Source organism: Herpailurus yagouaroundi, unplaced genomic scaffold (assembly GCF_014898765.1).
Source record: "Herpailurus yagouaroundi ecotype Mexico unplaced genomic scaffold, PumYag 139, whole genome shotgun sequence".
Classification (NCBI taxonomy): domain Eukaryota; kingdom Metazoa; phylum Chordata; class Mammalia; order Carnivora; family Felidae; genus Herpailurus; species Herpailurus yagouaroundi.
This window is the reverse complement of record NW_024412394.1, coordinates 15,757,342-15,779,267: the sequence shown is the minus strand read 5'-3', so window position 1 is coordinate 15,779,267 and position 21,926 is coordinate 15,757,342. Positions and strand designations below refer to the sequence as shown.

General features: G+C 36.5%; 1 protein-coding gene and 1 long non-coding RNA gene across 2 annotated transcripts in view; one reads left to right on the top strand and one right to left on the bottom strand.

Moving 5' to 3' along the window:
* Window positions 1-13,677, top strand: part of LOC121029564 (cysteine-rich secretory protein 2-like) — a 26,548-nt gene extending 12,871 nt beyond the window's left edge. Inside the window, exons 3-8 of the mRNA XM_040473740.1 lie at window positions 2,034-2,150; window positions 2,941-3,028; window positions 8,134-8,279; window positions 8,690-8,787; window positions 10,703-10,791; window positions 12,992-13,677. Coding sequence (XP_040329674.1) covers window positions 2,034-2,150; window positions 2,941-3,028; window positions 8,134-8,279; window positions 8,690-8,787; window positions 10,703-10,791; window positions 12,992-13,119 — 666 coding nt within the window. The 3' untranslated portion in view covers window positions 13,120-13,677. The remainder of the gene's footprint in view (window positions 1-2,033; window positions 2,151-2,940; window positions 3,029-8,133; window positions 8,280-8,689; window positions 8,788-10,702; window positions 10,792-12,991) is intronic.
* The window catches only part of LOC121029566 (uncharacterized), a 24,661-nt gene extending 2,791 nt beyond the window's left edge, over window positions 1-21,870 (bottom strand). Inside the window, exon 1 of the long non-coding RNA XR_005789772.1 lies at window positions 21,700-21,870. This is a non-coding gene — a long non-coding RNA (uncharacterized LOC121029566). The remainder of the gene's footprint in view (window positions 1-21,699) is intronic.
* Between the last annotated feature and the right edge of the window lie 56 nt (window positions 21,871-21,926).

Below are 21,926 nucleotides of genomic sequence, written 5' to 3'. Positions count from 1 at the left end.
AATTTCAGCAGCTGATATAATACTTTATTCTGTTACTAAAAAGGAACAGAATCAGCAATGGCCCATTAATTAGATGACTTTGCTCCCTCTAAATGGCCTTGGAAATTTTTTGATGTTGCAAAATTATCTTTTGAGTGGCCCCATGAAATCAGATCATAATAAAGTAGATCATAATACATATCATAACAGGAAGAATGATTTTACTAGAGTATTTTTAAGTACTTTAAAATTTTTTTAACTTTAAAATTTTAAACTTAAAAAAATTTTTAAGTTTATTTATTTTGAGAGAGAGAGAGAGACCAGGTGCAAGAGCTTAAGCAGGGGAGGGGTGGAAAGGGAGAGAGAAAGAGAATCTTAAGAAGGCTCTGCATTGTCATTGCTGAGCCCAAAGATGTAGGGCTTGAAACCACAAACCATGAGATCATGAGCTGAGCTGAAATCAACAGTTGGTGGCTTAACCAACTGAGCCACCCAGTCGCCCCTTACTAGAATATTGAATAAACTTTGAATCTGAACATTCTTTCTCCAAATACATTCTAAATACATTATTTCTCTAAATACAGGACATGTCAGGTCAAAATTTCCTTAAAGTCTAGGATGAATCTTGAGCTCCACTCTCATCCCACCTGCTGCAGCCTGATCAAATGTGAATCAAGGTGTCTTAATGTTTCCATTGTGTACCTTTATGGTTATAAAATATTATCACTCATATGGATAGAAGCAGCACATGAAGAGTTCCCTTGAAACTAGAAATTGACATCTGTGGCCTCAGAGAATATTCTAATTTGTCATGCTCCTAACTCCATTACTATTCTCAAAGCTTTAAACTGCTTTTTCTTATTTGTCACAGTTTTGGCTCAGGTTCATTGGCAATGCTTAGTAACTACCATTGGCTTGAACTGAATGCTTCTAAAGTGATCATTGTTCCCTGGAATTAATATTTACTCTTAAATGCAATTTTTTAAAAGTAAAATACAACAAAATGTTTAACAAGCAAATTCATCTTAGGAAATATGAAATTGCCACATAGAGGAAAGGGAGGAGGCCACTGGGCTGGGGCACCGGTCAGGGAGACTAAGGACAGAATCAACTACATAAGAAACAGAGGGGGGTAGGCACCGGGGAGAGAACCAGAGGCCAAGAGAATGGGGGCTGTGGACCTAGTTAGGGAGAAGGCAGGGCACTGGGGGTTGGACAAAAAAAATCAAAATAGTTTGGCTATGCGGGGTGCCTAGAGTGTCCAACTTTGGTTCAAGTCACGATCTCACAGTTGGTGGGTTCAAGCCCAGCGTACGGTTCTGTGCTGACAGCTTGGAGCCTGGAGCCTGCTTCAGATTCTGTGTCTCCCTCTCTCTCTGCCCCTCCCCTGCTCATGCTCTCTCTCTCTCTCTCAAAAATAAATAAACATTAAAAAAAAGTTTATCAAAATAGTTTGCCCATAAATCATAAACACACTATGTTTCTACAGTGGGGAAAGGGAGAGAGTAAAAGGGAGGAGAGGCTGTTATGAGGAGGGGCTATGGGGGTCCTACCGCCCTGCTGTGAACCCCCTCCCCATCCTAACCCCTTCCCTCTATGTCTGTGAATGCATGTGTCTGTGTGGGCCTGTGTGCAGACTTCCCTATTCCCCTCCCCACCCACACCTCACCCCCACCCTAATTGCTGCCACTTAAGTTGCTGCTAGCTGTCATTCAGCTTCACTCCTCTGCCCAACTTCTTCAGAGGGGGAAAGGGGAGGAGTGGGGGGGGGGAGCAGCCCCCGGACAGCCCTGCCCCCACCCTCCCCCCTCCACTTCTACCAGAAGTCCTGGGGAGGGGGGGAGGTGGTAGGAGTCGGGGTCACAGTATTTTGTGACAACCACTCTGTTGGCAAACTTGTGACCCTTCAGGCCCTGCATGGCTTTCTGGCAGTCAAACAGGGAGGTGAACTCCAGGAAAAGCCTTCTGCAGCTGGGCACCCAAAGCTGTCCAAGGGCTGAGGGACCAATTTTAACAAATGTTAAAATGGTAACCATAATATTATTTCTCTTTAGGATCCATCCTTTGCTGCTTTGTCAACTACTCGAACACAAGTCCAAAAAGAGATTGTAGATAAACACAATGAACTAAGGAGATCAGTCTCTCCACCTGCCAGCAACATGCTAAAGATGGTAAGAGGCAGTGATAAAGGCTAGTGATGTGACAAGTCACGATAAGAGCAGGGAGCTGGTAACTGACATCTCTTAAGTACCTTGTGTTTACAGAATTTTGCTTCTATTTTGCTATTTCATTTGAGCTGTGTTATGGACAGGACAGAAATTAATTTTCCTTTATATGGTTAAATAATTTGTCAAGGGCTATTAGGTTGGGAAGGCAAAATTAGAAGCCAAATCTTCAGACATCAAATGTGAAGCCATTACACTTCTTGTTCACTGTCTTCCCTAGTCTAAAATAAAGGAGTCCCGTTTCCTTCAAAATCAGTGCCATTAAGAGTAAATAACAGTCCACTTTCCAAGGCATAATCCATAAAAGCTAGATCTCTCCCATTTGAATGCAATGGGCTGTGAGTGGAATTGGGAATAATCTAGGCCAGTTTATTACTATTGAAGTATAATTTAAATACTTCAATATATTTGATGAGTATTTAGAGTAGCACTATTACTAAAAATCCTAGGTGTGTTTCCTCTCCTATCATAATTGTCAGTGTTATTGTATTAGGTGTTTCTCTCACTAGACACATCATTTATGAACTTCGTTTCACGTGGAAATTGGCACTGGGGCCCATAAACACACACACACACACACACAACTAACAAAAAGATCCTTCATACCAAAGACAATTACAGAATATATCTATAGAAGCTTTTAAAATAGTGCAAATCAGTCTACCAATCAGACTATAAAGCATATGCTCTATTGGAGTTGAATCTTTAAGTGCATTTTTTTTCTTGTGACATTTAGGAATGGAGCAGAGAAGCAGCAGCAAATGCCCAAAAATGGGCAAACAAGTGCACTTTAGAACACAGCAATGCAAAGGACCGAAAAACCAGTATGTAAATGAGCAAATATCTGTGGAATAAATGAATAATAAAATAATATTAGAAAAATCAAATAGAATGGGACATTCAGGGATGCTGAAAAAAGACTTAGTGAATAAATTTTGCTCTTTTTAAAATCAAAGTATCTGTATAGGGAGGGATCATTATAGATACATTTTGGGCTTGTTGATTGCATTATGCCAAGAATTTCTGAAGCAATACTTCATTTATCACTCTGAACCAGCTCATGAATAAACAGGTCATGAATCATCATTTCTCCAATTTTAGAAATTATAAGATAAGGACAGGGGAGGAATGACTTCCCCAAGACACAATCTGAAGTGTCCTTACTGGAGAGTTTCATGCTTTGGGCAGGTTTATTGATCTCTGATCCACTGCCCTTTTTTGTGATATTGTGCAGCTGTTTGGTGTTTTGATATCTCCTCATTTTGTATTCATAAGATATACTGGATTATGTTGAATTTTTCCTGAACTTTGCTGTAAACATACCTAAACTTTTTAAATCATGATTAATATTTTGTGTATGTTGATTCAGTTTTTAGTTTTTGATAGTCAAGTTCTTTATATAGACTGTGTACCTATAATGCATAGAATAATGTTATATGCAAAAATATATATAACTTCCAAGAATTAGAAAAACTATTGGAGAAAACTTCTGTGCATAAACTGTTCATAAAATATTTATTTACATTATTAAGCATGACAGGCAAACCCAATTGGAAAGTAGTGAATAATTACTTGTAACTTCAGTAGAACTACTGTTATTTATATTGCTGATGCCAAAATTATAATGAAATTAGGTAACTACATTCAGTAGAAGCTTAAAACAAATGGTCTTAACATCAAGTTCTGTTAGATTCTTAGTTTCTTTCCTTCCATATTAAAGAAAATTCCCAAGAATATTTTATACTCTCTTTAAGCAGCATGTAAACATTATATTTTAATCCACCAAAATGTTAATATTAAATGAGGCCTGAAATGATAGGAAAATGTTTCTGGGCTTCAAGGCATTTCATTCTTTTTCTAAATTAATTTTATTACAGCAACAGTGCTTAAGAACACTTAAGCACATGAGACCTACATTCTTGACAAATTTTTAAGTGTACTATACAATGCTGTTGACTTCAGGTACAATGTTATACAGCAGATAGCTAGAATTTATTCACTTTGCTTACCTGAAATTTATTGATTAGTAAGTTCCCATTTCTCTTTTCCCTCATCCCCAGCCACTACCATTGCACTCTTTGATTCTATGAATTTGACTCTTTTAGATACTTCATATAAATGTATTCATGCTTGTAGTTGTCTATCTGTGACTGCATATTTCACTTAACATAATGTCCTCAAGTTTCACCCGTGTTATCACATGTTGCAAAACGGCTTCCTTTTTTAAAGATGAATGATATTCCATTGTATGTATCTATCTTATCTTGTCATCCATTCCTTTGTCCATGGACATTTAGATTGTTTCCAAATATTGGCTATTGTAAATAGTGTTGCAATGAACATGAGTGTGCTAATATCTCTTCAAGATCCTGATTTCAATTCTTTAATACTCAAGAAGTGGTGTTGCTGGATCATTTTGTAGTTCTACATTCAATTTTTTGAGGAACCTTCATATTGTTTTCCACAGCAACCACACTATTTTTCATTCTCACCAGCAGTGTTTATGATTCCACTTTCTCTACATCCCTACCATTACTTGCTGTCTTTTGTTTTTTTGATAATAGACATTCTGACAGATGTAAGGTGATATCTCATGATTTTGATTTACATTTTTGTGATGATTAGTAATGTTGAACACCTTTTTCACATACATGTTAGTCATCTGTATGCCTTCTTTGGAGAAAAGTCTGTTCATGTCTTCTGCTCAAAAAATGGGCAGAAAACATGAAGAGACACTTTTCCAAAGAAGACATACAGATGGCCAACAGACACATGAAAAGATGCTCAACATCACTCATCATCAGAGAAATGCAAGACATCACCTCACACCCGTCAGAATAGCTAAAATAAAACACACAAGAAACAACAAGTGTTGGAGAGGATGTGGGAAAAAGTAAACCCTGTGCACTGTTGGGAATGCAAAGTAGTGCAGGCACTGTGGAAAACAGTATGAAAGTTCCTTGAAAGTTAAAAATAAAACTACTTTGTAATCCAGTAATTGCACTACTGGCTGTTTATCTAAAAACTACAAAAACGCTAATTCAAAGGGATACATACATCCCTATGTTTAGAGCAGCATTATTTACAATAGTCAAATTATGGAAGCAGCCCAAGTGTCCATTGATAGATGAATGTGCAAAGAAAAGAAATATATATATATGAATGTGCAAAGAAAAGAAATATATATATATATATATATATAACTCAGCCATAAAAAAGTTTTGCCATTTGCAACAACATGGATGAGGCTAAAGAGTATAATGCTAAGTAAAATCAGTCCCAAAGAGACAAACACTATATGATTTCACTCATATGTGGAATTTAAGAAACAAACAAACAAGTAAAAAGAGAAAAGGAGAGAGAGAGAGAGAGAGAGAGAGAGAGAGAGAGAGAGAGAGAGAGAAACTAAGAAAACGATTCTTAACTATAGAGAAAAAAACGAATGGTTACCGTGGGGTGGAGATGGGGAATGGGTGAAACAGGGGATAGGGATTAAGGAGGGCACTTGTCTTGATGAGCACAGGGTTATGTATGGACTTGTTGAATAAGTATATTGTACACCTGAAACTAATATAACACTATATGTTAACTATGTTGGAAAAATAAATTAATTAATTAATTAAAATAAAATAAAATAAAATAAAATAAATAAAATGCTAAATGAAAAATGATAAAAAAATATACAGAAAACAAAACAAAACAAAAACAAATCTTCTGCCCAGTTTTAAATTGGGTTAATTTTTGCTATTGGGTTATGTGAGTTCTTTATATACTTTGAAAGTTAACTCCTTATCAGTTATATGCTAGGCAAATGTTTTCACTGTTTCCACAGGTTGCTTTTTCACTTTGTTGATTGTTTCTTTTATTTTGCAGAGCTTTTTCATTTTGTGCAGTTCTACTTATTTATTTTAGCTTTTGTTGCTTATATTTTTAGTGTCACATTCAGGAATTCATTGCTAAGATCAATGTCAAAGAGCTTTTTCCCTATATTTTCTTCTAGGAGTTTTACTATTTCAGGTCATATGTTTAAGTCTTTAATCTATTTTGAGGTAATTTTTGTGTGTGGTGTAATTTAGGTGTCCAAAGTTACTCTTCTCCATGTGGCTGTCCAATTTTGTCATCATCACTTCTTGAAGAGAGTGGGGTTTTTTGCCCATTGAGAAGAATTAATATTGTTAAAATATCTATGTTACCCAAAGTCATTTATATACCTGTTGGCTGGTTGTACATATTCCTTGGAGAAGTGTCTGCTCAAGTTGACTGTGTTCACAAAAGATCTTTAGTCAGTTCCTCAGGCAGCCCCCATAAAAGATGGAGATTTAGTCATCCCATCCAATTCTTGCTTTCTCATGGAAAGGCTAGGAGCTAGGGTTTTTTATCTGCTCACTCTGTGCTGAACCAAGAGAGTCTATGGCTACTGCCAGCCCAAACCTCTATCTGTTCTCATTTGCCCCAGGGAACTAGATTATGCTGGGTCTAGTTCGCATTCTCAGAGACACAAGTCAGAAGCCAGGCTTTGGGGCAGCCTCTGGAAAGTTTGTGGCATTGGATACCCAGACCAACTCTTCCCCCACCCCTACCCCCCAGGGAGAACCAGGTAGCTGTGGTATTTGTTCGCTTGCTCTTTTCTGAGCTGAAGAGAGGAGCCATGGCATCTACCAATACAAAACACCATCTGTGTTCTCCCTCCAGGGGGGCAACACTGTGCCAAAGCCATCAAAGCTCCAAGACTGGCAAGAGAGATGTCAGATTTTTGGGAAGCCCTGGGGAAATAGCATTGGACACACCAATCAACTCTTTGCTTCCTCAGAAAAAAGAAGCTGAGAGCTAAGATTTTTCATTTGCTTGCTCTGTGCTAAGCCATGGGGAGGAGATGTGATATCTACCAGTCCCAACCACCATCTCCATTTTCCTCCGGATGGCTAGCCTGTGTCTGACAATCAGAGCTCCAAGACTAGCAAGACAGAAGCCAACCGTCTGGGAGTTTTCCTTAAGGAAAGGTTGGGGGGCTGGACAAATGAACCAACTCTTTCCTTCCCCTGGGAGAAGCTGGGAGATACGGGATCTCTTCCTGATTATATGGCAGAAACTGTGCTGCGGGTAGGCATTCTAGCAAGAAGGTGTCCTAATTTCCCTACAGGCTTCAGTTTGTCTGGTTCATATTCTCCCAGGGTATAGAAGCCTTGCAATTAGTTTTGGATTTCTCACAAGGGCAATTTTTTTGGGAATTGTTGCTGAATCAGTGTGTTTGTCGGGGGAAGGAGACTCCAGGGCTTCCTACGCCACCATCTTGCTGATGTGACCCTCTGCAAGGCTCTTCTTACCTACTTCTCTGAGGAAGATTTGGTCTGATGACATTCTAATTTATTGATTAAGGGAGGATCCAAAAACTTTGAAAACTGCCATCTCCCCTGATGTCAGTTCCCTCTTAATTGGGACTCTTAAAGACTACCTGTAGAACATTTTTTCCAAGTTCACACAAAAATCATACCATAAACATTTACTCATGGTCCAATATATGAAAAGTATCTGGTGAAAGTAGGCATGAAGAAGAAAAAAAAGAATAAAAGTTGGTCATTACCCTTTGCATGCTTACAATACAAAGCTGAGACTACAGGAAACATTACACATGTGAAGAATTTTGCATGGAAAAGAATGCATCTCTGACACCCCAAAAGGAGAAGGGTTTTTAAAGCATAAGATCTTCTCAACCTATTCAAAATTTTGCATGTTCGGGTCAGCCTCAATGTGGTAGACAGATTTGTCTTCTATTCAGCTTAATAGTTGGTAAGGACAGAAGCTGTTTTATTACGTGTTAAGAGTTGGCAAGCATAGGCACTGTTTGAAAGGCAACATCTTTGTGTTCATTTAGTTAATTTCTTTTGCCATGGCATGCTTTATTGCTTCATTGTGATCTGGTTCTCCTTAGGTACAAACTGTGGTGAGAATCTCTATATGTCATCTCACCCTAAGTCATGGTCAGCCCCAATCCAAAACTGGTATGATGAGAAGGACAATTTTATCTATGGTAAGGGAGCAAAGACTGCTGGTGCAGTTGTTGGACATTATACCCAGGTAAGGAAAACAAATTAAAATACTTCTGCCACAAATGTTCTAATATAGAAAGCTTCTCCAAATTATGACCAACCCATGTTCAATTTGCGTGAGAATGTGAGTATACCTAGTAGCCTTGGTGTTGGCCCGTACTTCATCTAAAGCTGTCATTTATTCCTTGGCTGGCAGAACTCTTCATAGGGAAGCACACCCTGTATTTTCCCAACATTATAGATGCATAAAGTGAGGAATGTATATGAAAATTCAGTATTTTAAAATGTGTGATTTGCTTCAATAATTGAACTAAATATTTCCACAAGGCAATACCATAATGATAACTTTTTTTTTTTCAGTTTTACAATTGGTACTATTTGTTTTTCAATATTTTCCCTCTTTCATGTACTCTCCTATGTTCCCTTCCGGATTTGTAGGTTGTCTGGTACTCCTCTTACCACGTTGGATGTGGAGTTGCCTATTGTCCCAATCAAGATATTCTGAAATATTACTATGTTTGCCAATATTGTCCTGCGTAAGTATACGCTTTAGAGCTGAATGCCAATAATCCCATCTGCAATTTAATATTTTGAAATTTTCGTATATTGAACAAACTACAATACAAAGAATATTTCAATAAAAAGAAGGAATTGTGTCTTTGGAAATGCCTTTTAAGTTGAGATACATTCAATTTATCAGAGAATACACCAGGTTTTCAGTTCCAAGTGTAAAATCTGAAACTCTATTTCCCCCAATTACAGAGTGACATCTTTTCTCTCAGTGACCTTTCCCTTGGGCTCACAGCTAATCAATGAGCATGGGTAGTGTGCATTTCTGTGGATTTGATGTCATTGGTTCTCACTAACTTCATACTCTAGGAAGGTGGCAGCTTGATGGTTAAGCAAGGGATGGACTGGGAAACTGGGAATGGCTGATTGTGATTTCAGCTCTTTCTGCTAAAATGTTCCCACCCCTGCTTATCTAAAATGCTACCTATGCTATTACCATCACAGATGATTCATTCATTGGCTCTCAAAGGTTTTTTCAAGAGATCTTTAATGTATTTCAGAGTCCAGGAGAGAAGAACATCCTTAACCCTTGTTTTTCAGAAGTTTGCACAAAATCTCCATAATGAACCATCCTTTAAGGTCCTGACTTGCAGCAGGAAATGTGTTCTTTCATCAAAGATTATGTTTGAACTTACCCAGAATAAATTCTGTGGATATACTGAAGATCTAGTCTCAACATATCTGTTAACCTTAATTTCTTTAAATGTTTGAAATTCCTTGCCATCGGGGACAGGGGGACCCCTAAAACCAAGGTATCTTCAGGCTTTATTTTGAGACTGTAGATAACCCAAGTATATGGATCTCCTGTTTGAAAAGTATGACTCCCAATGTCATTTTCCTGCAAGGACCTATTAGGGTTTAGTAGAAAGAATTGAAAAGTTCCTAGGAGAATGCATCTAAAGTCACTGTCTGGCTCTAAGAAAGGAGGATCTGATGCCAGGTATCTGAAATGAGAGTTGGAGTGAATAATGAGGGAAAGCAGGGGTGAGAGAACTTCCAGAACATATTTGTGTCTATTTCACATTTTTCCAGGGGCTTACACACATTCGGGTATATTCTGTGCAGGGGCTGAGATTTAGATGCATGGCGTTGTGTTGTCGGCCTACTTGGAGCAATCGAGATTTTGACTGTCTTATATTTTCAGATAATAACGGCCAATCGAATAATATTCACCAACGAGGGGTAGACTAGTTACTGTAAAACCAATATACCTTAGCGATTAGTGTTAATAAAACCATTTTTCTACAATTCCCTCTTTTTTAAGTATTAAAATCTTACACACAAAACCTCTAGACATTCAAAAATCTTCCTGTCACCCCTACTCCCAAATACAACACACCAAAAATCACTTGAAAATCATCACCCCCATCTAGAGGCCAAAAGCATCCTGGGCTTTACCTTCTCTAGTTCATATTTAAAAATTATCATATTTTCTTTTTTAAATGTAAAATTACATGTAACTTTAAGCATTTTCCCTATGGCAACCCTTTCTTTCCCAGGAACTTGCTGTCTCTCTAAGAAATATGTTTTATCACCAGCCAGCACCTTGGGGTACATTGCTTTAGCAATTGACCACATCTTCTGGGTGAGAAAGAATGTTGCCATGTTGAAATATACTCCAAATATTTTAGAGCCCATTTATCCCATTTCAGTGTCTCAGGCTGGGAGATTATGGTCAAGGAAGTAAGTGAATGTGTGAGTTATTTTCTTACTTTACATTGGTATCTGAGTACATTTTCGGAATTTTAGTTTTTCAGTTATTTGACATGATTAAAAACACTGAATAAATACTCAGGTATTTGTGGTGATAGGTGCCACCCTAGTAGCATAAACTAAACTGAAAAATGAAAAATGTTTGACACTTTGTATTTCAAATTTCAGTGGTAATCATCTTAACAAGATAAATACACCCTACCTAGAAGGAAAGCCTTGTGCCAGCTGCCCTCATGACTGTGACAATGGACTATGCAGTAAGTTTGAAGTCATTAACTTGCTAGTACATCTAATAAAATGGACTGACCTTTTTTTTTTAATAATTAGGAAAATTCAGGCATCTGAATGGCTCTGTCAGTTAAGCATCTGACTCTTGATTTTGGATCAAGTCATGATTTCAGGTCAAGCCCCATGCCAGGCTGACAGCGTGGATCCTGCTCAGGTTTCTCTCTCTCTCTCTCTCTCTCTCTCTCTCTCTTTCTCTTTCTCTCTATGTCTCTCCATCAAAATAAATAAATAAACATGAAAAAAAGAATTAGAAAATCTTCTGATTGTAAACCAACTTAAGCAATTCCCTCATGCAAAAGACAAAAAATATTCAACAGAGGGTGTTTAATCAAAAAATGTACACAAGCCAGTATCTATATTTATTTGTAACTAAAACCCTGTAACCATATATATCCTAAAGAAATATCTACCATCAATGTATATTTGTGCTTATGTTGGACTCATTACCTATTGGCATATATAAAAATGTTTCTGTGAAAATATTCATTGTAATTGAATATTTTTCCTGTCAAAATTAATGTAATTGTAGCAAAATTTCATTATTGCATTTTAAAAAGAGAAAATATGTACAAACATAAAGGTATGAGATCACAGATATGGTTCAGTCCAGACACCAAACATTTCTTATACACCAATGAGTTCTTTATACTAAATTCATTTTTCCCATAGTATAGTTAGAATAATCAAGTTTAATTTAATAACCATTTGCACTTGTGTTGTTAGTAATTTTTATATACTTTTAAAATGTCAATCAAATCCTTGTATAGCAATATTAACTCACAGAAGTCTAAAAAATATTTTAGCAAAAGGACTACATTTAGTGTCATATATCTCATTTTCAGTGTTGTTATGAATATAAATACTAAGAGTTGGTATTTTTGTTTGGTTGGGATATGTCATTAAATTATTATGAATAGTATAATGGACCCATTATCTGAGATTTTTACCTTTCAGATGCATTCACCAGACTAAACTGTAGCATTCTCAGTATACTAAACTGTATACATTCTCAATTGTATAGTTCCAATTCAGAATATTGATGATATCAAAGCTATACATCAATTAAATAAAATACTTACACATCTGATGAATACTATTTGTTAATGGGTTTGGAATTTATCCTGTTAGTAATGAGCAACCAATTGAAAGATTTTTAAACAGAAGAGTGATGAAGTCAGAATTGTGTTTTATCAAGATCTGGCAGTAGTATGGAGAAACAAGTGGATTCAAGCCAGCTTGGAGACTGTTGAAAACATGGGTTCAAAAGCCAAATGGATGTTTTTACTGCATTAGGACAAAATGAATGAAGAGAAGTGGACAGTAATGAATGACAGGAAAGAAGTAGAATGGCTACTGTTTGTTACTTGCATTTGTTGAGTGCTGATAAAAAGTAGACAGCCATGAGTTCATATTGATTCCCAGTATCTGGTTTGAATTATTTAGTAGTTAAGTTTCATTTCTCTGATACTGGGGGAGTTGAGCTGGGAGTTGGGGAGGGACTCCAAAGGAATGCCAAGTTTGCAGGTAAAGTGATGAATTTAGTTTGAGAGTTAATTGAGTTTGTGGCCACTGAGGGACTTCAAAGTGGAAATGTCAGATAATTGTAGTAAAATTCCCTCCCATTTTTGTATCCACATCTTCTCATAATGGTTTATTATTCTTGAAATAAAAACTAGTGGCTCTAGCATCTATATGGAGCAACAGTGTCTAATATAACTTTTTGCAATGATGGAAATGTTCACTCTTTGCACTGTCCTGTAAAGTAGCCACTAGTCAGATTGGTCATGGAGCACTGGGAATGTAATATGTGTCACTGATAACCTGAAAATGTATTTTCTTAATTTTATTTAATTTTAATTAATTTAAGTTTAAATTTAAACAACCTCATGGCTAAAGGCTACAATTCTGGACAGTGCAATTTTAGAGACTCATTTACATTTATTTTATTTTGTTTTCTGAGGAAGAAAAGTAGGTCAATTCATCTTAGAAACATTTCAAAAAGCTCAAATTTTAAAAGAAGTGGTGGATTAATGTGTCCCTTGACATCATAGTGTAATGATGCCAACTTGTTTTTTCAATTGTGTTCTCCCCACTTGCATTGAATGTATTGTTTGTGTTGCTGCTATAGAGGAAAATTATAATGAACTAATTTCTTTGTTTTTATTTCAGCCAATGTTTGCAAGTATGAAGATAAATATCAAAACTGTAATGATTTGAAGAAAACACTATCCTGTGCCCATAGTCTTCCCAAGGACAGTTGCAAGGCTTCCTGCTATTGTAAAGATAAAATTTATTAAATACCCAATACAGACTGAGGGGGGCTAAGTAGAGAAGGGCCACACTATCTACTTAGATGTGACATTAGTAAAGATATTGTCAGCATGTTGGCTACAAACTTGATTCCAAGTAATAAGGAGTCTTTTTCTCTTGGATCTACTTTTTATTTTACAGAAATTTCTTTCATCAAAGGATTAAAAAGTTACATAATCTATGATTATATTATCTGTTGCTCATGTAAAAATTATGAGCGATAAGGAAATTCTGAGAAACCATTACAGACAAGAGGAGACTAAGAAAACATGAGAACTAAATGGAACGTGGTCTCTCAGATCAGATTCTGGAACACAAAAAGGTCTTTAATGGAAAAAGTGGTGAAATCTGAATAGGGTCTGAATTGTTTTTGATAGTAATGTCTCTTTCTTATTCTTGACAAATGTCCTAGGGTTATACAAGATGATAACATGAGGGGAAACTGAAACTGGGTGAAAAGTATATAGGAATTCTCTGCACTATCTTAGCAAAATGTCTATAAATCTAAAAATACTCCAAAATAAAAAGTGCATTAAAAAAAAAAACACTTTTCTTGGCTCCATAATGCTTGGAAAATTCTCCTCTTGATTATCCGGTTATTCTTTCTCAGACAACCCTCCCCCAGTGTCTCTACTCCATTGCTAAATGTTTGATTTTATTTTTTTTCATGGACCTTCCAGATAATACCAATGATTGGACTGTCAAATTAGACTCATATCCTTATCCAGTGTCAAGATTCACTATTTCAAGGTCATGGGGTAAACAGAAAATAGGGAGAGGTTCAAGATCATCAATGCAGTTCCTGAATGTTATTTAAATTTTTTCAACACTTACTTATTTTTAAGAGAGAAATAGAGAATGAGCAGGAAAGAGGTAGGGAGAGAGGAAGACACAGAATCCAAAGCAGGCTGCAGGTTCTGAGCTGTTAGCACAAAGCCCAACTCAGGGATCGAACTCAAGAACAATGAGATCATGACCTGAGCCAAAGTCTGATGCTCAACTGACTGAGCCACTCAGGCGCCCCTTGAATGCTATATTTGCAGCACATTCCTTAATATCTAAAGTGAAAGTCTTCTTAGTCTACTTTCAAAATCTTTCCATTGACTTCTTAAGTACTTAGGATAACACTCTTAAACTGATCTGCAAGAAGTTGAATTTTTTTTTATACTTTCCCTTTAACCTCACTTCATTCCTCTCTCCTTTATTTCTTATGCTCTAAGTACAATGATCTTATCAAATTCTTTCAAGCTCCGCAAGATTTTCCATACCTAAGGGCATTTTTATTTGCTATAGCTCTGTCTGAAAGAGTCATCCTTCTAGTATTTGCTAGAATAACTCCTTCACATTAAATGCCACCTTACCCAAGAGATTCCTTTGAGTATTTAATCTGAAGAACTCCCTCCATTTTCTCTAATAGCTCCTTATATTTCTTTTACAATAATCATTGCAATGTATAATAATTCATTCCTGTATTCAATAAATATTTATTGAAAAATGTCTCCGGTATTTATTTAGGTACTTTGAAATAGGGTGATTAACAAGAGAGACCAAGTTCCAAACTTCATGGAGTTCAGACTTTCATACAGGAAAGAGGAAGGAAATTATTTGCAAATAAATACTTAAGATATTGGAGGTGGTAAGTGCTATGAACTAAAATGGGCAACACAATAGAGAATAAAGAGGACAGACTAGAAAAATGTTAATAGGAGAGTCAGGTACATCCTTTCTGAGGATGGATTAGAATCATAACAGAAGTGAGAGAACAATGGATAAGATAATTTGATCAAAACAAAAACAGAATAGTGAGTATAAAGTTGTTAAGGTAGGAATACAGTTAGCATATTTGAGGAAAGGCAAGAAGACTAGAATGACTGAAGTGGAATGAGCAAGATAAAGATCATTTTGAAAGCAGGTCAGAGAGTTGGGCAGAAACTTAGTCCCATGGTATGCCCTAGGGCACATAAAGAATTAGGATATTGTTGTAAGCAAGATAGCAAGCCATGAGAGTGTACTGAAGAAGAGAGTGAGATGATGAGGTACAGACTGTAAGAGAATAAGAGTGGGAGCAAAAACCCAGTTAAGATACTATTGACTAGAAGAGAGATTAAGTTAAACTGCACTAGATTATAGATATACCATGTATACAGTGCATATCGTGCAATTTCAGGATTATTTTTGTTTATGTCATGACAGAAAACAGGAGAACTATTTCCCAACTCAGGCTAGCATTACCTTATGCCAAAGGCAGACAAAGATATCACAAAAGAATAGAAAACTACATACTATTATTTCTCATGAACATAGATACAACATCTAAAAAGGATTATACACCTTGAGAAAGTGAAGTTATTGAAGGAATAAAGTGTTATTTCAACATTTATAAATCAATTAATGTCGTATACCATTTTAAAATAAAGGTATATATTTAGATATGCAAAAATGCATAAAGAGATGCAAAAAATATACTTGACAAAATTCAACACCTTTAATGAAAACAATTTTCAGAAAACTGGGAATAGAAGGTATCTTCCTCATCTTAATAAGAAATATTTTACAAAATCCTCCAGCTAGCCTTATATGTAGTAGTGAACAACTGAATTCTTTCTTTATATTATAGGTGAAAACAATATTAAAGTATTTTTTAATCTGGAATCCCCTAACAGTAATAAAGCAAAGCTATCAGTTTGCACCACTTTGTTCACATTGTAAGTGAACTGCCAATGCAGTAAAATTAAGAAGAAGAAAATAAAAGCATACAGAGTGGAAAAGGGCACTGGGTAGGTGTCCAGAGACCTAGGTTCCAATCTTGCTCTCCCTGGACTACCTACATGTAACCTTGGGGGAAGATGGCAGAGTAGAAGGACCCTAAGCTCACCTTGTCCCACAGATACAACTAGATAACATTCACATCAGTGTAAATAACCCAGAAAATGATCCAGAGACTGCAGAACAAACCTCACAACTAAAAGTAGGGGGGATGCCACATCAAAAAAAGTAAAGAAGGGTGAAGACACGGTTTGGGAGTGAAATGAAATGGACCATGGCCATCCACAGTGGGGAGAAAACCAGTGGCATGAAGAAAGGCAAAAAACAGACTTTCATACTGGGGAGCCCACAAACAGTGAAGACAAATTCCTGTAACATTTGCCTTTGAAAGGGGGCTGAATTTTGTGAATTCTTACAGCCAGAATCAAGACTTAAAGCATACAGTTTTAAAAATCAGTGGGCTCTGTCTCTAGGAGAGCCCAGAGGGCAAGAGGAAGGTGAATCCTTGCCCTGAAAGAGCACAACAAACAGCCCATTCAGATACAGCACAGAACCAGCAGTTTAAAAAAAGCTGGTGGCAGATGGGAGGGAGACTGATTTGTTCATCTCAGAGTGGTGCCTGGAGAGAGATAAATCATGGGAAGACCCCTTTAGGAACAAAGGACCTGGCAAGTGCCATTTCCTTCTCCTGCCCCCCAGCATAAACAATGGCCACCTGTGGGAAATAAGCACCAACACTCTTACCTAACTTGCTTGCACCAAGCTTGCCCACCCCCTGTATCAGTGGATCCACCCTTCCCAGTCATGCTTGTCTCATTCCTAGCATTGTGTGCCCCCTTCCCCTCCCAGAAGACCACCACAAACTCTGTCAACACCACATCTCCCAACCCTTGTGTTTTGTTGGACCTCAGTTCCTGCAGCAGTGAGGACAAGTATCATTTCCATGGATGCAGAAAAGGCATTTGACAAAGTACAACATCCATTCATTATAAAAAGCCTCTCCTAAGTAGGTCTAGAGGGAATATACCTCAACAAAATAAAGGCCTTCGGGAAAAACTCAGAGCTTTTCCCCTTAGGTCAGGAACAAGACAAGGATGTCCATTCTCAATCCTTTTATTCAACATAGTAATGTAAGTCCTAGCCAAAGAAATTAGACAACATAAAGAAATGAAAGGCATCCAAATTGGTAAGGAAGAAGTAAAACTCTCACTATTTGCACATGACAGAATACAGTATATTTAAAAAAAAAAAAGACTCCATCAGAAAACTACTAGAACTGATAGGTCAATTCAAGAAATTCGCTGGATACAAAACCAATATACAAAAATCTGTTGCATTCCTATACACTAATAATGAAGCACCAGAAAATGAAATTAAGAAAACAACCTCATTTACAGTTGCACCAAAAACAAATATTTAGGAATAACCTAAACTAAAAACATGAAAGATCTGTACTCTGAAAACCATAAAACACTGATGAAAGAAATTCAAGAAGACACCAATAAATGGAAAGACATTCCATGCTCATGGGTTTGAAGAACAAATATTATTAAAATGTCTATATTACCCAAAGCAATCCACAGATTTCGTGCAAGCCCTATCAAAATACCAACAGCATTTTTCACAGAGCTAGAACAAGGCCCCTAAAATTTGTATGGAACCACAAAAGACCTCAAATAATGAAGCAATCTTGAAAAAGAAAAGCAAAACTGGAGGTTATCACAATTTCAGACTTCAAGTTACATTACAAAACTGTAGTAATTAAAACAGTATGGTACTGGCATAAAAATAGACACATTGATCAGCAGAATAGAACAGAAAACCCAGCAATAAACCCACAACTGATAGTCAATTAATCCTCAACAAAGGAGGAATGAATACACAATGGGAAAAAGACAATCTCTTCAACAACAGTTATTGGGAAAACTGGACAGCCACATGAAAAGAATGAAACTGGACCACTTTCTTTCACCATACACAAAATTATAAAGTCAGAACAGATTAAAGACCCAAATGTGACACCTGAAACCGTAAAATTACTACAAGAGAGCACAGGAGCTCTGACATCAGCTATAGGGACACTTTTCTAGATCTGTCTCCTGAGGCAAAGGAAGTAAAAGCAAAAATAAACTATTGGGACTACATCAAAACAAAAAGCTTCTGAACAATGAAGGAAACAACAACTAAAAGGCAGCATACAGAATGGGAGAAGACATTTACAAATGACACATCTGATAAAGGGCTAGTATCCAAAATGTATAAAGAATTGATTATAACTCAACACGCCAAAAACAAATAATCCAATTAAAAATGGACAGAAGACATGAACAGACATTTCTCCAAAGAAGACATACCAATGGTCAACAGACATGTGAAAAGATGTTCAACATCACTCATCATCAAGGAAATGCAAATCAAAACTACAGTGAGATATCACTTCACAACTGTCAGAATGGCTAAAATAGAAAACAAAAGAAACAACAATTGTTGAAGAGGTTTTTTGGAAAAAAAAAAAAAAAAAAGGAACCCTTGTGCACTGTTTGTGGGAATGCAAACCCGTGCAGCCATTGTGGAAGACAGTATGGAGGTTTCCAAAAAATTAAAATTAGAATTACCATATGACCCAGTAATTTCATTACTGGGTGTTTACCCATAGCATATGAAAACACTAATTAGAAAATATATATGCACCCCTATATTTTTGCACCATTATTTACAATAGCCAAACAATGGAAGCAGCCCAAGTTTCCACTAATAGATGAATGGATAAAGAAGTGATAAACACACACACACACACACACACACACACACACACACACACACCCCAGAATATTATTCAGCGATAACTAGAATGAAATCTTGCCATTTGCAGCAACAGGGATAGAGCTAGAGAGCTTAATGCTAAGCAAAATAAGTCAGTCAGAGAGAGACATAACATACGGTTTCATTCATATGTGGAATTTAATGAAACAAATGAGCAAAGGGGAAAAAAAGAGAGACAAACCAAGAAATAGACTCTTAAGTATGGAGAACAAACTGATGGTTAGCTGAGGAAAGGTGGGTGTGAAGAATGGGTGAAATAGGTGATGGGGATTAAAGAGTTCACTGACCAAGATGAAAAAATAAATTAAGTGAATAATAATTAAAAAAAAAACGAAGAGAAAGGAAAGGTAGAAACTGTCCTTATTTGCAAAATAAAATGATTTTTGTAGAAAACCAAAGGAATCTATAAAATAGTTGTAAGAACTAATAAGCAAGTTTAGCAAGGTCACTTGTTTACAGGGTGGAGGGGGAGGAGAGTATATTACATGTAAAGGAATAAGGTAAGAATTACAGTGGATTTCTCTGCAAAGTTCATGCAAGATGCTACCCTCAGCTTTCAGGCACTTTCAACACTGCTCCTTTGAGCTCAGCACACTGTTAACTTTTTATTTTACTTGAATATTTAGAAGCACTTGTACTATTCCTTTCAATAGTGGAGTTGTACTTTCAAGTGCCTCAAAACCTACAAGGTTTCTTCTGTTCTGAATTTGCCCTCCATACCAAATTCATCATCAACACTGCTCTTTTAATCTCTTCACATCCCAACCATTTGTTCTATTTCTACTGCTCTAAAATTAATATGGGAAAATGTCACCATCTTCTTATTTTTTCTGTCACCAATTTCTCCACTCTGTGAATCACCCCGCACAACGTTATTAGGTACCTTTTTAAAAAAGTTTTTATTTAAATTCCTAATTTACTAAATGTACTAAATTCCTAAATTCCTAAATTTATTTAGTTGATACACAGTGTAATATTAGCTTCATGTGTATAATATAATGATTCAACACTCCCATACATTCATTATACAGTGCTCATCACAAGAAGTGCACTCCTTCATCCCCATCACCTCTTTAACCCAGCCCCCACCTACCTCCTCTCTGGTAACCATCAGTCTATTCCCTGTAGTTGAGAGTCCATTTCTTTGTTTGCCTCTCTTTTTTTTCCCCCCCGGTGCTCATTTGTGTTTTTTTTCTTAAATTCAACATATGAGTGAAATCATATAGTATTTTTTCCTCTGATTTATTTCGCTTAACATAATACTCTCTAGCTCCATTCATGTCATTGCAAATGGCAACATTTCTTTCCTTTTTTGTGGTTGAGTAATATTCCATTCTGAAGCTTTTATAAAATAATATTTGATCATAAAATTTCCCAACACTCAATGAAAGTACATCCCATGTTATATAAAGAAGCGAATCTTGTTAGACTTCTACACAAAGTTATGCCAACATTTTCACCAGCCTATCATTCTGACTTATATACACCTTATAATACATTGATTTGTCTGTTTCTGCCCTTCCAAACAAGTGTTCTAAACTTTTTTTTTCTAATCCAGCCATGCACATTTTTCAAAGAAGTTCAAGTGTCACTCCACCACTTAATTTTTATCCAGATTGTATCAGCTCAGAATTCCTAATTATTGTAGATATTTCCTATTCCAGCTACTTAGAACTAAACCGGACTGCCTGGTAATGTTCATGTGTATGTATTTTTCCTACAGTACTATATGTCTTAGAGGAAAGACATGATGTGCCTTCTTCTCTGAATTCCCTAAGAATCTAGGCCAAATCAATATATTTATTTTCTCAACAAATATTTATAAATTATTACTCAGGTAACTGGTATCATGCTAGTCTTGACATATAGCAATAATCTATAGAGATACAGTCCATTTTTCAAATACATATTTACTCACAATATCTATCACTACCACACTCAAGTTGCTCTCATTTTGACATCATCAATGGGAACAGGTAATAATTATAGGTATGCTGTCTCCCAGAATGAAAAATAGGATATTCACAGTAAATTATAGACTGTTATAGGATAACAATGAATTGTGTTGTCCTAATAAAAAAACAAATGGACTAAGCAATTCTATTTATAAATAAATGAGTAGCAACTATGTGGATATAAGTAATTGAAATGTTAAACTAATAAGCTAAGCAAGACACAATGAAAACATGAATATAACAGTGAGAAAGATAGATCCGGGGCTGGATTTTGTAAACATTCAGAAGGGCAAACTGTCAGGAGTTAACTTTGATTGAACGTAACCATAAGAGTAAATCAGGCTAGGATGACTTCTAAATTCTGAAGTTTTTAGTTAGTGGTACTTGAACTAAAAGAGCAGTACAAGAGAATTAAAATAACGTCTGTGCATTGGGCACTTGGAATTTTAACACTGCCAGGGGAAAATGACACTCAGCACTATGAGACATGGCAGTTTGCTATAGTCTCAAAGGTTGGAATGAGAAATTTCAAGCCTCTTCACAGGGGGTACAGAGAACTAACGTGTGATGCACATTGATCCTTGGTTTATCATCTTTTGACCAAATGTATTCTTGGTGTGATGAATTCATTCATTCCTTTAAATCTTGAAAACAACTAAGCATTGAAGAAAATGCATCTATTACTCATCTGCCATCTGTGAAGACAGACAATAAATACATCTTCAACCAAGGCCAGATATGCCTGCTGCACTTGAAACCACCGGTCTTGGATCAGGAATTCTGGGCATTTTCCTAAGACCTGTTCCTGTTACTCTTGTTGAATTTCTTCACTACAAACCATTTTGGAAGGGAAGAAGGGAAGGAACACTAACTGAACTAAGTTTGAACACTAGGTTTGTTTATAAGCAAACCTGCAAAAGGTCCTCTTTATGTAACCCTGAATACACTATTGTACCAGACTGGTATTGCACTGAAAACTTAAGGTATCTATGGCCTTTACCAATCTGCTCTTTAAATGCTGACCTGTGTTAATTCAGGAACTCTTGTATGAAAAGGAGCGCCTCCTTTTTCAGTCACCCCTTGCATTTTGAATCCTGGTATTATTTCCATCTTCTTCCTAGGGTTCAATTGTGGGAGCAGACATTTCCCTTCCTCAAGGGAAGGTGTGCAAGATTTTTTCTGCGCGCCATTGGAGGGGAGGCGGTTGTAGGAATTCAGTAAGCTGACGACTGCGCTGAGGGCACAAAGCC